The 17,971-nt window shown below is 42.0% G+C and overlaps 1 protein-coding gene across 6 annotated transcripts in view; it reads right to left on the bottom strand.

The window, feature by feature from the left end:
- The window catches only part of CELSR1 (cadherin EGF LAG seven-pass G-type receptor 1), a 163,489-nt gene that overhangs the window by 67,258 nt on the left and 78,260 nt on the right, over window positions 1-17,971 (bottom strand). For all 6 annotated transcript variants that reach the window (XM_063396840.1, XM_063396837.1, XM_063396839.1 and 3 more), the window contains exons 3-5: window positions 7,635-7,857; window positions 3,077-3,192; window positions 353-441 (exon numbers count right to left, since the gene is read on the bottom strand). In XM_063396840.1, the coding sequence (XP_063252910.1) occupies window positions 353-441; window positions 3,077-3,192; window positions 7,635-7,857 (428 nt within the window). The remainder of the gene's footprint in view (window positions 1-352; window positions 442-3,076; window positions 3,193-7,634; window positions 7,858-17,971) is intronic.

Genomic DNA, 17,971 nt, shown 5'->3' with positions numbered 1-17,971 from the left:
TAACAAGACACAAGTGAATCAGTTGCTTTACATACACTGACACTTGTAACAGCTTAAAAAACTGAAAATGAAAATAATTCCAAGTACATGAAGATTTCCCTAGGAGTACTTCAGAGAAAAAAGTGCTACATCTAGTTTTGCCTTCCTGGGTCAAAACTCAAAAGTCCTACTAGAGAATTTTTGTCCCAGGCAAGGTAAGCAAGACCAGTACCATTTGTGCAGAGCTGTACCAACATGCCTGGTTAAACAAATGAAATTCAGGTTACCTGCAGATGTCAGGTCAGAGCTAGATGACCCACGCCTCTATTGCTGTATAAACAGTAGGGTTTATCACCAACACAATTGGTCTTACCTTATTGTAGTACTGCACCTGAACCGAGTGCCACTGCCCATCGCTGACCCCTCCCACGATGAACGGTGCCACTGTAGTGGTTGTCTCCCCTGCAAAAACAGGCAGAAGGGGAAAAGTAAGTCACCATCACTGCAAGAAACACAGAGAGACTCTGCTGGGCACAGGATGCAGCCACCTGGCTTCATCAGGGAAGAATTTGGGTTTGTCCAGCAAGACAATAAATATCCCCAGTTTCATGCACCAAAACCAGCTTCTGGCACATTTGGGTGAATTATGTTGGTTTTTATCATGCTTCTGCAAATCATGGTAGCAGATGCATTGGGTAGATACAGCTGTTGCTGAAGTGATCAAGTGAGGGAGAAATGTACATGAATTTTTCTGCATTTTTGCCCAAAAAGCACCCTTTGAGGTTTTTTTAGTATGATGAGTATTGGGATGGGGTGTGTTGTCAGGGAAGGGAAATGACTCCCTGTTAGAGCTGAGAAAGCAAAATCCAGAAGTACTCTAGTATAAAACTCATGAGCTCAGCAAAATTTTACCAGTAATTAATGAAATTATTGGCAGTCTTTCAGTGTTTAAATTTGAAAGCAAGACTTTGTAATTGCAATTAGAAAGCTGGAGCTTTTAAGCCAGGACTGAGTCAGCAGACCCAGCTCAGTAACCAGGCATATCTGTTTCGAGGTAGCAGCAAAATAAACATTCACGTTGAAAGTACACAATAGGCCTGGCACAGAGAAGGAATTGCTTACTTTTTAAAAAACTTTTTCTTTTTTTTTTTTTTTTAACGGTTGGAAAATTCTACATAATAAATCACAGGAAAAGTAACTCCCCCTGTAAACTAACAAAGCTCACAGTATTGTTGAGCTTAAAATGTACTTTCAGGTCTCTATTTGTGACAAAGACCTAAGTCAAGTATTATTCTTGTGTCCCCTACTCTGCTTTAACTCTCATCCCTTATATTTCTGTTATTTAAACAATACATATTTCAGCTTAGCATGTATGACATCCTGCTGTGATGGTTTTTATCATTTAGTGATAAAATCTATACAAATAATTGGGCTTTTTATTCAGCTATCAAGTGTCTGCAAAAGGAAGATCACTGTTCTGCAATCCTTTTGCTCTGCTTTCTGTGGAAAAGTTGTTGCAACACGTAACACAGTGCGATCAGGTGTCCCAAACTTTTACTGTTCGTTAAAAGCCACTTAAAACTATAAAAAATAAACCATTCTCCTTCCAAAGAAAATACCATTTGTAATATGCAGGACCAGACCTGCTCTCAGGTGCAGCAGTGCAAATCTAAATTTAGTTTCATGTATCTTAAAGGAGTTCCTTCACATTTAAATGCATATAAGTGCAAGCAGAATTTTTTTTTTTCCCCATTCATCCTCAGGGTACCTTCCAAGCAATTTGATTCAAGTTTAGACAGGTGAAGCAGAGCGACAGAAGAAAGCCCATATCTCTGCAGCATGTTATTTCCTTACACTAACCCATCTAGAAACCTGCCTTAAAATCTAATCTGGAAAACTTGGAGATAATAAAGGGGAAATGTAAGTGGGTATCTTCAACCCGAAGGGCTCAGATATGCACTTAAGCATCAATAGGTAAATCAATAGGGTCACACAGGATTTACCATGGGGTCTGAAGGCAGCAGCCATCACTGGTGATGAGTGTGCAAGACCAGTGTGGGCTGTGCTTCTGCTTCTACGGCTGTACTGCTTGCAGTGTCTCACCCTCCACAAAAATAAAACATGAGCTGACTTGGTCCCATGTGTTTATCCTGAATATGGATAATGGGAAATAGCAGGATTATTTCCTGAATTACGTGCCCAATACAGAGGCACAAACATCTCACTTGACCTACACATAACTCCACTTGACTTAGAGGACAACACCCCTTTGCAGATATTTGTTTAGTCTCAATAGAAAAATACCTTAAACCTGTGACAACCAGAGTTTGTCTGCACTACTGAGATTTCATAAAGTCACCAAAGCCTTGCCACTGAAAGCACAGATTTGCTTCTGGGCATATGTCCTGCCTGAACTTTGCTTGTCAGCCTTCCCCTCTCTCTTTTCCTACAAGCACCAGAAGGCACTGGCTTAGTCCTAGAGCAGAAAGCAAGCAAATGCCAAAGCTGCAACTTGCTGTTTCCTGCAGCAATGAGCATGCAGTTCTCCTAAATTCATTGTTGTTAATTGCTTCTTCTAAGATGAGGTGCTTCTCCAGTGCAGAAATGAATTCTAGAGACAGCACTGCTTCTACCCAATCCCTAATGAATGGCAAGCAGGTTTCACTTCTGCTAGCTTTTCCTTTGGCTTGCATAGATTATTTTAGATAACATTTATGCATCTACATTCCTCTGATGGTGTAGTGTAAAAATGCATAAACACACAACATTTATCACAGTATGATAAAATGAAGTCTCATTTAAGCAAACATTGGCTTGGAGGCCAACATTCAGGCTAGTGCCAATCTTTTATAGTAGTCATAAACTCTGGCTTTTATAACTGATATGTTGACAAGCTGCTGCCTACGACAGTGAGTGTAACCACCACAAACCGCTACAATCTGGAGTACACCCGGCATCAGTTGTTTACTGTGCACTGTCAGCCAGTAAATTAATGAGGCAGCAAATAGCCGTATAAAATCACTCAAGTGCATTTCCAAATGGCTTGAGAGGATCTCCTGACTGCAAGCAGAAACACTCGAGTCAAGTGAAGCCTCACCTGCAGAGAAGGTGAGCTGGATCTGCTCCTCAATGATCTCCAGGGCAATGAAGTCGTGCTTCTCGTTGAAACGCCCATTGTAGAGGAGGAGAGCGTTCCTCTCCCTGGTTGCAAACCTAGAACACAGAGACACGGAGTTAGTTTGTGCTTAACAGCTTATGGATTAGAGACCGATGGTCAAGTCACCCAGAAGAAAGACGGCATTGTGTTTAGCAGATCAACAAGCCTTTGAATCAATCTTCAGACAGAAAATTGTGAAACTGAGGAGTCGGCCACAGGATAAATCTACTCTTTCACAAACAAGGCAAGCAGATGGAAATTACAGAAATCTATTCTGCAGAGATCTGCTGACCCTCACGAGGGCTAAAATTAGGCAGACACAAGATGCAACAGCAGTATCTGACACTCGCCAAACAGTAGCACTCACTACACTCTGCAAACAGTCTGACAGCTAGAAGGAATTTTCACATCAAAGCAGGGATCCTTGCTGCCTGCTTGCTGTCAAAGTGCTACAGGACAGTCCAGTGATCCTAGGACAGTCATCCACTGATTAAAAAAGCCTGATGGGGAAGAAAGGGGAAAGAGAGATAAGAGTTACTTTAATAACGCCACGTAGAAAATCAGAGTTAGTCAATCAACAGGTCAGTCAGTTGGAGGAAGGGAAATAAACACTTAAATGATTTCACTAGATCAGCACCAACGGGTGCATTTGGGTTTTATTTTTCTTGTGCTATTAATATGGGATGTATCTTTCTTGCAGAAAAAGGGGCAACCCCACTTTTAAAAAAAGCCTTGGGTTTGTTTTTTTCTTTTTGTCAGCCCAGAACATTTTTTTAAAATTTCTGCTTGTTGTGAGTATTTTATAATTTTAATAGAATTATCTTATCTCTGGAGAGTTCCACACAGCTTTCATCTACTCAGAAATGCAAAAAAAAAATTATTACACTTCACATAAACATTTTTACAAAGATTAATATTAGATAAAGAGAGAAAAAAAGAGAAACCATGGGAATTTCTTGCATTTCCCAATGGCAATTTAATCTGATTTTGTATCTTGAACTTCAGGAAATACGCCTGATTTAAATTAACCCACTTTTCCTACAAATGAATGAAATACTGAACACAGCTAATGAAAACTGTCTTCCAAGGACACAAGAAGTGACTCTTGTGCCTGTCATATCGTGGCAAATAGCAAGACTCTCCTGTGATGCAACAAAACCTGCATTTTGGAGAGTGGGAATGAATTTTAGAATACCAGGGTTGGTATTTGAAAGAAAAAGTTTCAAAGACAATGAATATTTTTTACCAGAAGTTGTCAGACACATATATGTTGTGGATCACACTGAGTAGAGACCTTTCAGAATTTGAGCTACATGGAAATGGGAAATTTTATTCATATTTTTTTAATGTTTTTGAAGGATGAAGAATTGTTCTGGTTCAAAAACAGAGGTCAAAAATTTGGTATTTCCTGCAAAATTCAAATTTCAAAGAATATGCATTATAGCCCATCAAGATAATAATTAATATATTGATTAGTTTTTTTTGATATACACATTTATTTCTAGTTTTGTTTATCATAATATAATATTATGCAAGTAAAAGGTAAACTAAATTAATTACAACAATACCATTGAAATATATCAATATTATCAAAACACGGATTTAGTTCTCACGTTTCACCATCAAACATTTCATCCAAAGGAATACAGTTCCTGTAAAACATTTTGGAAGACTATTTTTTTCATGGATAACTGCTTCATCCAAATATTTTCATTACATCTATCCAGAATATATATGAGCAAAGAAAAGAGATTAATACTAGTGGTGATTCTTCAGTGGGTAGGAAGATTTAGCAATAAAAAGAAGCTTAGTTCTGTTTGAATATATTTTCTCATATTCTTACAATTTCTTACTATAATTTTAAGCATGAGACCATTATTTTTTAAACTATTACCTTAGTAAGCCATTTTGCATATTTCTTTACCCTATCTGTGCTCAGTTCCACTCTCTGCCACTATCTTTGCCACTAGTCAAATGCAACTTTTGTATTATACTCATTTTGAAAAGCACTACTGCTTTTGAACTTTTCTGGTTATCATCCACCAGCTGGGGGAAAACTATACTGTTTTTTAATAGAAGGGATATGTGTCATTTCATGACATAAGAAACAAAAGACTCTCTTTCGTACAGAATTTTGCATAAATAATCAGAAAACCTTTCCACTAAAAGTGTCTCTTGGAGTGAAGGAGTAGTAAGTGCTGGACCTGAACAAGGAAGATACATAATATTGGGAGCAGAAAGACATGCATGGTCAGCAACCTAAATACTTCAAAAAACATTTTAGTTATGAGACTGGACAATGCAAATATTCTGCTCTTTGCTAGGAGTGGGTCATGAGTCACTTGAGGCCGAGGGAAGCTGGACACCCTGGGATTTTACGAATGCTCCCAAATCACAAAACACGTAATGGCAAATCATCATCATAAGCAGTCAAACTGCTAATTCTTGCTGATCCTCACATAAGGTTTTCCTCCTCTACTGAAGGATAATAAAAAACAAAGAAATAGCTAGTGTAAATAAAAGTGAAATTCAGGTAAGAAAAGCTAAATGTGTTGCCATACAGCGTGGGATGAACCTCATAATGGCCTCGAATTCTTATAGTCACACTGAGTGGACTAAATAGTGTTCAACTCATAACTAAATCAGCCAACGTCGTTCTAAAGATGATGAAGAAACCCTGGTGTAAGGACTACCTTTGTACAGTACTTTGCTATTTCTCAATAACCCCTGCACAGGACATTTGAGTCACTTTAACTTGAAGCACCCTAAACGTCAAAGCTCTCTTTCCAAAAGCCTGAAAAATGACACCTCATGGCTGAGGGGACAAGTCAAGGGTAGCACAGGCAATTCATGCTGGCAGCCAGCCCAGACTGCACCTTTGTTTGCTCTCACTGTGGGTCTGACAAACCCAAAAGAGCCTTTGGCTCCTCAGTTTTTCTGTGTACTTAGACCTAATTCTCTAAAACAATCTTCACAGGCACAACTCTCCCTTGCCTTGGCTTGTGTGCAAACCACATCTGTGCTTTCTGATTTAACCAAAATTTCATGATTCCATAAAATTTTGACTTTAGGATTAAGGCAGATGAAAGATAAAATGGTTGAAATCACAAAATGATAGAATGTTTTGGAAGGGACCATAAAGACTATCCAGTTCCAACCCTCTGCCATGGGCAGGGACACCTTTGACTACACCAGGTTGCTCCAAGTCCCATCCAGCCTGGCCCATTCACAAGGATGGGGCATTACTTACTTACATAAACAGAAGCATTACATGGGGAGTCTCTCTGGGATCTTAGTTCAGGAAAGTAAGCTATGCTAAAGGACAGTACTGAAAAACAACATGCTGTACAAAAGTGACCTGGCTGCTGGCAGTGTGAAACACCAGGTACTGGCTGGGTGCTAGAGATGAGATAAGCCTGAAGCCTGTCTGACCTCCCTGAGCACTTTCTCTGGGCAGATACAGAAACAGGTCTGCCCCTGCAGCTGCTGTTGTACCTATCAAAAATCCCCAGCTCTGCTCTTTGGGGTCAGGACTAACACATTTTGTGTTGTTTATTCACAGTCAGCTGTGAGGGAAAGCAGAAAGTCAATCCTGACCAGCTAAACCATGGGAAAGCTGCAAACCCACTCCCTCCCCAGAGAAGAGGCATCTGTGCACCTGGAGCTCTGGCTCCACACCAAGCAAGCCCTATGCCTGACCCAAGAAGTCTTCTCCAGAAGAGGGGATTTTCCCTGGTGAGGGAGAGCCCTTGCCCATGACTGTGGCTGCTATCATTGCTCCTCCTTGCCTACCTGAGCACCCCCAGGGGAAAAGTGAGAGCCCAGAAGACTGCTCAACATGGGGATGTTGGGGCAGATGGGATGGGGATGAGACTACTTGTGCCTGGGAGCTGGGGTGGGATCAGAAGCAGTACCTGGGTGTGAAGGCCAGAAGGAGCTAAGTGAGGAGCTGGATCAGTTAGGGTTGTCTCAAGCCCAAGGTTGGGGAATACTGGAAAGAACCTGAGAAGGACCTGACTGTGCTCAGCCATGGCCTGACAGGCCCAGGCCCTCCTACATGTGTGGAAACAGGAGAAGGGAAGAGTGCTCCCAAACAAGGAACACAAATGGATTGGAACACAAATGGATTGGTTCTGAAGCTGGGCTGAAGGTCAGAATGCCAAAGGCCCAGCCAGTAAAAGTGTCAAACCCAACATCCACCCTGGCATTTCTGCGGCTGAAGGCTGCTGATGGGAGGCCAGAGTGGTCCTGGTGTCCCTTCTCCCCAAACATCACCCTGTGTTACAACAGGGAGTCAGCAACTCAGAAACATCCATAGCAGGGCAGAAAATCCAAAGCTTTCAAATAACCTGCCTGTGCCCTGCTCACAGGAGTCACTGTCAGAAATCCCTGCAGTGGCCTCCAGGGACAGGCCTTTGGTGGTATCAGTAGGTGACAAACAGTCCCAAGCTCAAGTGAGGAGCCATCAGCCACAGCGCCCTTCCCCGCTGGCACTTACATGAGGGAGACGGTGAAGTGGAAGCGCTGCCGCAGCCCCTTGAAGGTGATGAAGGACTGAGGGGGGAAGCTCCTGGTGGTCATCTCGCAGTAGGGCCGCTCGTACTCGCCGGGGGGGCACTCGCACTTGAAGCCCCCGATGAGCAGGTTGACGCAGGTCCCTCCGTTCTTGCACACCCCCGGAGCACAGCGCCCCGAGCGCGCGCTCACCTCGCAGAACTCTCCTGCAAGGGCAGAAGCAGACATCAGGCAAGGTGACACCTCACCCCAGCCCCACACTGTGACACTCAAGTGGTTCTGCTACAGGTTAAGCTGCTTCTAAACTTCTACAACTGATCCCCTAACCAAGATATGAGCCTGTGATTGCTGGGGGTAAGGATGCTGCATCTTCTTCAAGTCTGAAGTTTCAGGGAAGTGAGGAATGTGATTTGCTGGGCAATCCTCTTGCAAATATCCAACAACACCGGCCTATGGTTTTCAGATTCCTTGGCTGCTTCCAAACTGGGTGACAAATACAGAGCTGGTGACAGACAGACCTAGATGGGAGGAGGTAAAAACCCTGCACATTCCCTGTCAACCAAAATATGTGCAAATTGTCTTGGTGTTTCACTGTTGTTGGAAATTGTGTAAAACAGATAAATAAATGGATGCACTTTGTCTAGAATGGAATTTGTCTTTGCTGCCCACAGTGCCAGCAGGACATGGCTGAGCTCATGACAAAGCTCTCAAAATGTCAATAGCAAGAATAAGCAGGATACAGATGACATAGGGATTGCTTCCACCTTTTCCCACACATGCATCCTGCAGGTGATGACCATTTTCTGAACCCTTTGGAGCAGGGCAGGTTAACTCTCCACAGAAGTTATGGATTCTGTGTGCCACTTGCTAAAGTTGTTTCACCCCTAAATACTTTGTCTTTATTCATCCCCAAAACATGTAGTAAGATGTATTAAATACAATACTAAAGAAAGTTGTGTCTTGCTTTGTATATATGCCATAGGTTTTTGTCCTCTGCTTGCCCAAAATCTAAAAATTAATCCAAATTCAAAAAAAATAATGTACAGAGGATATTAATTTTAAAAAATCTGCTGCAGTTGTGACAAAAGCAGCTGCTGAATTATTCATTGTACAGAAAGCCAAACTCTCTGTGTGAGTTAATGACTTAACATTAGTGTTTTGACGTGTGTCTTCCTGTGGTATAAAGCATGTTCACATCCCACATGTAAAACTGTTCAGAGAAACTGGAGGTGGCATACACAGTTTAATTTAACCCATGTAACAGTGTCTGCCAGATAAATGTAGAGCAATACTACTCAACACAGCCAGCTGAAGGAATAGGTTTGTAACACTTCAGTGTTTGCATGATCCCTCGCCACCAGATGATACAATTACATTGGGACAGGCTCTTTACAGTGGTGCTCAGCAACAGGACAAGGGGAACAGGCACAGACTGAAAAGCAGGAAGATCCACCTGAGAATGAGGAAAAACTTCTGTCCTTTGAGGACGACAGAGCACTGGAATGGGCTGCCCAGAAAGGCTGTGGAGTCTCTTTTTTGGAGATCTTCAAAACCCATCCGGTCGTGATCCTGTGCAAATTGCTGTAAGTGAACCTGCTTTAGCAGGGGTTTGGAGGAGCAGAAGCCCTTCCAACCCTGACCATTCTGTGGTCCTGTGATTGATTCAAGCACAGTTAAAACCATGCAAACACATTCCTGCAGGAAAGTAAAAGCAGCAGGAGGTGTGGGCAGTGACTCATTAACAAAGGCAAATTTAAATGGAAAGTTTTGGTCCTTTTGCTGCCCCACAGCCCTGCACCACAGGTTCCCGTGCCAAAGCTGCCCACACTGGGAGGCAGGCTGCAGCCAGCAGTACTGCAGCACTCACACCTGCATCTGCAGCTCCTTTCTGTGCCAGGCTAAAGTGCCAAGGTTTGCAGCTGGTTTAGCCACTGCCCCAAGGACAGGGATCTCTGAGATACGCTGAGGTGGGCAGCTTGGTGGTTTAGGCTCTCCAGCTTTGTTGCCTCTTTCTTCTTGCATCAACATCAGTTGCCTTTCAGACAGGTATGGTTTAAGCTGGCAAAATGCAGGAGCAAACACAAGACTGCCATGATCAGGAGCCAGGCCTGGATGCACACCCCATCCAGGTGGGGCCAGCTCTGGAGGATGGACCTGCTCTGTGCACTACTCTGAACCCACACAGCCTTGAGTCCAGCCTGTGCTTAGAACTCCTCCCCTTCTGCACTGATGTTCCTATATTCTCACTTTAACATATTAACTGAAATGCTGTCAAAATCACTTGATAAATATCTTCCTGTTTCCATTTATCAGCTCTACATATGAGGCAAGATGATGTGAATATATTTCCTTAATATTGTTAAAACGCTCTATAATGTGTTTATTTTGGAAAAAAATTGTATATATAATCCAAGACATCCCGTGGTATATGGGATATGGTGCACACACACATCAGATGTTTTAAGAGGACACTACAGCAAGCACCTGTTGATGATCCACTGCATAAGCACAGCCCTTATACACGTATCTTGTGTACCAAAACTCACAAAAAATGGAAAAACAAAATTCCTATAGAAAGACAAAACAGAAGTTTGCTGCTTTGAAAAAAGTAGTAGGATATTTTGTGAAATAACTCTCTGACTCAGAGAAGAATGCAATCTTGAAGGCTTTCTGGGAACGGAATGATGTATTTTGTAAAAGCAAATAACACGAAGGCTTGAATACACAGAGAGAAAAAGGGTGAGCTAAAAGGAGAGATTCCTGGCATTGCAGCATGCTGTGGAAATGCCATGGCAATATAGAGGTAAAATACAAAAGTCTAAGCTGGAAGTCATTGATGGTTCTGTACTAATTCTGTGATAGAACAAGAATGTATAGACCATTTGTTTAGATACCTATACAGGCATAAAACTATTTAAGAGAAAAGCTTACAGAAAAGTTCTATTGTATTGTGTTTATCAGTGCTTTTCATTATGATGTCTAAAGAAGTAAATTAAAAGAATATACTTCAATATACTTCATGTCCTATATTCATTCACTTGTAGATCATTGATGTCCCAGTTACTAAAATTATTCTGAATTCTCTTAAGTCTGTAATGTAAATGAGAACTGCATTTGATGCATATTCTTTGATGTTAAATTTTCATATTTTATGTGTATTTACCAAAATATATTAAAATAGTGGTTTTGAAATCTCAGCAGTAAATCCAAGGTGTCACTGTGCGTTGAGGCAAAAAGGTTTACCAAAAAACCTTTTTGTTTTTTACCCTTAAAAACCTTGATTCCCCTTTTATCCAAAAGTGCCTGGAATTATTTAGAAACAGCATTTTTGCTTTTTGGAGTAGCCATCTGAGCAAGAATTCAAAGCACTGCTTTGATCAGGACTGGCAACAGAAGGCACCTTTGTGTCACCCTTGGGTTTGTCACTTCCAAGGGCAGCCACCTACCCTTGGACACACCACTGTCCCACAGCTCTGCCCTGCAGGAGTTTTGAGGCACAGCCTAAAAACCATGCTCAGAATTAGAAGCAAAGCCTGCATGGACTTGAAGGAAGAGCTGGTTCTGGCTGGAGCTGGAGTCAGAAGGCCCTGAGGGAAGAGCTCCTTGAGGAGCAGGAAAGGAAGGGAGCTGCATGTGCCAGCCTTTGGGAATGAAAAGCGCCTGTGTGCCTGCTTGCAGCTGAAGGTCGGAGGGCTGGGATGTGCATTGAAGGGGTGGCCTTACAGTCTGGTAGGAAAAAATAGTACAGAAGAGGGAGAGCTGCTGTGCAGAGAGGGGCTGGGGTGAGAAAAGCACAGCCCAAATAGCTGTCACACACAGCCTGGGGTCAGTCTGTGATGCTGGTGATGGCAGCATGGCTCAGCCACTCACCCAGCCTGTGAAACTCTCCTTTGCTCCTCACAGCATCTCCTTGACTAATACAATTTCATTTTTCACAGTGGCTTGCATTTTTGGAATCACTGAACAAACTAGTTACACATCACAGCTCTGTGAAATCCAAGCAGAGGATGTGAAGCTCAGCCCCTCCAGCTGCTAAAGCTAAAGCACACACTCTCAGATAACGTGGGCTGCCTGTTATCTGCCAGCAGATTCCTGGGCTTTGAAAAAATTCTGCCATTGCCAGAAAATGATTTTCTGTGACATGACAGTAGCTGATCTTATAAGCTTCCAATTAATATTGATAACTCCTAAAGCTATGAGTCCTGTAGCTTTTCTGCAGCCCTTTATGTAGTGCTTCCTGTTTTTAAAGCCCTTCAGATCAAAACATCATAGCTGCTTTTGACATTGCATCCTACTCACAAACATCCTATCTTTAATACATACCCATCCTCTTCGATTTTAGGAGTAATGTTACAAAGATGTTAATCATAAAGTTTCTGTTATTAAGTTTATGAAAGTGAGGACACCATGATAGCAGGTGCAAAATAACAAAAGCAGGCAAATGCAAAGGACGGCTAGATTTGGTCTTCCTCTGACCAAAAAAAGTAATGGAAGTTTAACTAATAAACAATAAATGGTGATGAAAAAAGTGAAAAGAAATAAAAATAAGCTGTCTTAAAACTGAGACAATAATCTCACAATTGCAAATGCCTTGTTAGCTGAACATTGTGGGTTTCAAACAACACACTCATGTGCATCAATGAGCCGGTCTTCACAGAAGTCTGACTGTGGTTTTGCTGACGAGTGGTTTGACCTAACAACAACGATGTGTAATGTTTGAAAGCTTGCTGGAAACAAGATGATGGCATTCAAATACATGCAGTATTCCTCTTCACATCAGTTTGAGGCAGTGTGTTTCACCAATACACCAGTAGGGATTAGTCCTCAAAGTCTTTTACTATTCTCTGATTGTATTCAACTGACACATTAAATACATTAAATACATTAGTACATTAAATATATATTTACATGAAGCAGCAGATTTGCACTGATGTTCTTTTTTCTTCAGGTTCCCTGGACACATTAATTTTTTACTTACTGTCTGTAATTGTTTGAACTGATTCCTTTCTCCTTTCCTCATCCTGCCACTTGCTCTAGACACCTATTAATTTTCTTTATGTTTATAGTTGTTTTGCCAGAATAAAAAGCATTTTGAGAAGCTGATTTAAGCAGCCCACCTAAAATTATATGGAAAGGAGAATCCACAAGAATTAAGGCAAAAGGAGAAACAACAAGAAATAGAACAACTAAAGTCTTCAAACAATTCCCATTGACTGTTTGCCCTAATAAAGAACCAACTACATTAAAAATGTATTTGCTGTCTTGCACATTATGGGAAATCAATCCTCCTTTTCCTCTACTAATAGAGCAGTACTAACCTTACTTATGACAATTGGCACCAAAGCAGTCAGTGCACTAAGCAATGAGAAGGTTGTTAAAAACAAATTAGCTGCAGAATCAGCTTGGAAATCTCTACTGGGACAAGAGATAAAGAGGTTGGGATTCTGTGCTTTAGGGGTGGTTTCACCATCATTCAGACTGAGTGGGAGTTACCACAGTCCCCTCCTTTCCCCAAGCATGCTGCAGTTTCCTCCCCCTCTCTTGTGCTGGCATTCATGTAATCCTGCAGTTGACTGATTTGTAGAGCTAAGATGGCAAAAGACCATTCATTTCTTTATTGAAGAGTTACTGATCTTCTGATTAAGTCCCTTCTAGGACTGATGGGATGAGTAGCACAGCAAGCACATGGGAAGGAGGCAGAATCATGCATCCAGGAATAAGAATGAAGGAATGGTCTTAGAAAGGTTTTAACTGTTATGGAAATACGGCTTTAAGCCATTTTAAATGGCTCACGTGTAAGTCCAGTGGCTCAATGCTTGCCTTAGGTGAACTGGATCAACATCTCCAGTAGATACCCACCTCCCTCACTGATTGTATGTGGATGTAACTGCAGGAAAATTTGCCTAAAACATAGGTGCAATTCAAATAATACTGGGTTTTGTCCATAAATAAAATTCATTACTTCAGTGGCTCTGTGGTGCATGAGCCTACTCTCAGAACTTACTGGAAGATCAGCCTTACCTTCTAACAAAATGGCAGCAAATGCCAATTACCAATGAAATGTGACACAACCAACCAACCATCTACTGGGTTTATGAGAGAAGTTAGAGAGCAGCTACCCAGAAATATTAGCCAACTCATTCTGAATGATGGAGAAGCTGGATCAAATGGAAGTGACAAGCCATTGGTGTAATAGTGACAGAGATTAATTAGGGGACAACTAAATTCATGTACCATTTTACATGAGTGACACAGAAGTGCTATTTGAGTGAGTAAAATCTTGTCAGAAATCAAGGGCCAAACCCCTACTGCCACTTCAGGGAGGCCATGCAGACTCCATACCATTGACACTGATGGTCATGACTTTGTGAGGTTTCTAAATGACACTGCTACTAAACCTTTAAACTTGAAAATACATTTTGGTCTTTTCTTTTACTCATTTGTTTATGTTTTTAGAACTGGGACCAATCTAGGTTAATTAAAATTATCCCAAATCCTTTTATAGGGAGAAACACCAGCTTAAGATCTATTTTAGAATTTCCCTCATTTTGCTTTCTGCTTTCTTTGCTGCTTTCTGACTTCTAAAGTCATATTATGAGAAACAGGTTATAGTAAAATAATACATAAATACCTACATAGACATACTCTACACATACAGACTCAAACTGCTGACTTGCAGTGACAGCTGTCCTGCAGAATTTCAATTGCTAACCATTCCAGATTTAATATTATGCATTTACAAGAGAGTAACCTGACCTTGTAACACCAAGCAAAGTAACAGGAAAAACATTCATGTCACACTATGTATATAGCTTGCCAAGTAGTTCTCTGAGGTGATATGTAGAAATGATTCTATAATAAGATACTGTGGAAATCACCCTTTTATCTCTGGATCTGCTTTAGTTTTCCTGTGGGCATAAGCACTAAGCTCTGAGCTGGTGGGAAGAAAGTGTGTGGATTTACCACTGCTCTTTTGGAGTGTGGTAATATATATATAAAATATATATCCCTTATACCTCTCCTTTACCATAACCCTTCTCCCTTTCCTGTGCTTCTTCCAAAAGTTCCCCCCAGGCATTCCTGATAACTCACAATTCAGATTTTCAAAAATCATAACACTCAGCTAAATAAGGGTCCTAAGATTTTTAATCATGAGAGCTTTAAAATAATGAACGTGAGAGGCTTTTTATTTTCATTTATTTGCCTCTGAAGCTGTGGGTGTCATCTGCTGGCTCTAAGGTACGTGACAGCTCTTGGTGGTCAAAATCCAGCCCAAACTGTCTGAGTTCTGAGGGAGCTCCCATTCCCACTCACACCTCAGCAGGATGATGCTGCTTGAGCTTTCCCAGTTCCTCTTCCCACCAGGGTCCTCAAGGAAAGCATCTGCACCCTGGCTGCTCTGAAGTCCTGCAAGCTTCTGGGAGGAGAAGGAGGACCACCATGAAAATATCCTGTGGGCCACACAGGCAGGGGAGAGGCCAGGACCCCATTCTACTTGCTGATCCTTCTCCACTGGAAACCAAGCTAAACAGTATTTTACAAAAGCAAAAGCAGCAAAAGCAGGTCTCCATCTCTCAAGCTGCTTCAGGCTGTGCCCACTGGTGCCATGCACATGCAGAGCAACCACTGCAACAATGCCTGGCCCTTTGACAGCCCCAAACCAGGCCCGGGACCCTAGAGCAGCATCAGCCTGCACAAAGATGTTCCATTTTCCCTTGACTCCTCCCCTTCCCTGGTCACAAAACAAAGCAAAACAAAAGACACCCTGCAGAGAAGGATGGATGGATTGATGATTTGGGTTGTTTTGTGTTTTTGCATTTAAATAAGAAGGAATAATTGGGGGAGGTGGGAGGGAAAAGAAACAATACGGAGAAGGATTAGTGATATTTGGGGCACATCTGTTGGAGAAATGAATTAGTCTGTGTATTCCAGAAATTATGAACGTGATCTTAAGATGATGTATGCTCAATGTTGTATGATCACTGAACCTCATTCTCCTATGCAATTTCCACTGGTGCCAGCAAGAACAGAGCATAGACAAAAGTCACAACTGAATACCTGTGTTCTCTTCCTTGTGTATTTGTTGAGGATTAAAAATTTCCAGGCATTAAGTTTCCACTCTATCTACACCAGGCAACTCACCTTTCACCTTCCAGCCATGAAGCCAGAACAGTGTGAGCAGCAAAAGTACAACTGAGATTTATCAGAAGTACTGGGATTTCTTTTTCCTGACAGCACCATGATGAGCAAGGAGCCAGATGCCACAGTAAAATATTCTCCATTTAAGAAAACACCCAATTCTGAAGTCCACCTTTTGGTCTGGCAAAGAAGAGAGGTAAGTCATGATTTTACAGCCCATGTATTGGTGCCAATACCTCCAAAAAAGCCCCAGATGGTTGTTTTGCAGAGGTGGGGCACATACTCAATTGCAGACTCATGAAGACACATCTCTGTGTCCAACCTGGGCACTGGTGTCCTGCAGTGGGCCAGTGGGCAGGCGTGTACATAATGTGTCTGATTTCCCCCTGCTGCCTGCTCCCACAGCAACAGACATAATCACCCCCAGGCTTTTGAGGAAATGCTGAGGAAAAGCACTTTTTTGGAATGCTTTAGATGTGGTGGAGGAGAAAAACCCATAGAATCACAGGATCATTTTTGTTGGAAAAGGCCTTTAGCATCCAAGCTTTTAGCCTGCCACACTTACTTAACAACCAGTTGTGCCCTGTGGGGTCCAATGGGTAATTTCTTACAATGGTCGCTACACCCTCTAAATTATTGAACAATTTATGCACAAGGCCTTGCAAAGTGCCATCTCCTGCATTTGACCTGTAAGGTAAAGCTTTAGAGACCTTTTAGGTTCCACCTCTCTCACAGAGCTAAACACAGTACAAATCTACACATGAGAAAAAAGAAATGCACAAAAAATTCCAGTTATATTGAACTCTGTGACAGGTTTACAAGTAAGACAATTCATTATAATGCAAATTGCAGTGATTTGGTGTAAGATATGGTGATGAAGCAGTGCCTTTCAATAAAAGCCTAAGCTTTATCTCTGGATGTATTATCAGGGGGGATAACATTATTATAGATGTCAAAGATAAACCTCAAACTAGATTATGCCATTGTGTCTGCAATTTGCATTATTACTTGGACTAAATCTCTTCCTAAAAATCCCACCTTAAAACTGGTGAAGGAGCTGGAGATGTAAGAACAAATCATCCCTTTGCATAACACATTCATTTACAGAGGAATATCCCTCCCTCCATTTATTTTTAGGAGGCACATTCACCCTCTACCTTTGCTATACATTCATGTAGTATTATATTTTGTTTTCCTGGCTCTGTGTGCCCCTTGATTCCTCTCCAGGAGTGTTACTCGAGGAGGGGCACACGGAGGGAACCAAAGGCTGGAGTAGCCACCATGGCTGGCAGGACAGATTCCCTTTGGGACAACCTCTGCAGGCTGATCCAAATTTGCATCTCTGCACGCCTGCAGGCACTTCAGCATGGGAACCACCTGCCAGGCCAATTCTCACCTCCTTCCATGGGCAACAGTGAGATGGAAGAAGGAGAGACTCATTGTGCTTCTGCTCAGATGATAAGAAAGATTATTTCATCCAAGAGAGTTGCAATTTTTCCTGGCTACCAAATGCCACCCCCAGGAACATTAACTGCACAAGGCTGCTGTTCCACAGCCTGTTTTGGCCTCATGCTGGGCTTTTCAAAATACATTAAACTGTTTATGTGAATAAGGAAAGCAAACAAGGCGTGGTGGCAGTGGCAGGGGTGTGTGTGCAATAACATCTTTTATCAACAGGAACTCAGGAGCTGGAAAACCAGACACGCTTTCAGGCACCATCAGGCTTCCTGCTCACTCTCAGCCTGGTTTCCCTAAGCTGCTTTCCACAGAGATCACCAAAGGGTTGCAACTCCCAGTTCCTAAATTGGTGGGCACAAGCAAAACTCTAGCACTTGTTTTTGATCAAGTTAGCACCTCAAAGTAGTTCAAAAAGGCAACACATCTTCAAATAACTGCTCTGAGAAAGAAGAAGAAAAATGAAGGCTAAAGGATACAAAGAAAAGATCAATGTCTCCCTTTTAAGGGCAAACTCTTTTCTTTAGGAGAGTTCAGCCTTTTTTCACTAAGATCCCACATAATTTTCTCCATGTAACTGTTACAGACATGATGATTCAGCTCACAGGAGACAAAACACAGAAGAAGCCATCTCCCCTTGTCTCCAGCACCCGCTGGGACTGACTGCACAAGCAGCTAACTCCACACATCTAAAGGAAGGCTGGTGAGAGCCCGCATTTTGTGTTT

Source organism: Prinia subflava, chromosome 4, assembly GCF_021018805.1.
Source record: "Prinia subflava isolate CZ2003 ecotype Zambia chromosome 4, Cam_Psub_1.2, whole genome shotgun sequence".
Taxonomy (NCBI): Eukaryota; Metazoa; Chordata; class Aves; order Passeriformes; family Cisticolidae; genus Prinia; species Prinia subflava.
The sequence above is the reverse complement of the archived record's forward strand: the minus strand, read 5'-3'. Positions and strand labels throughout refer to the sequence as shown.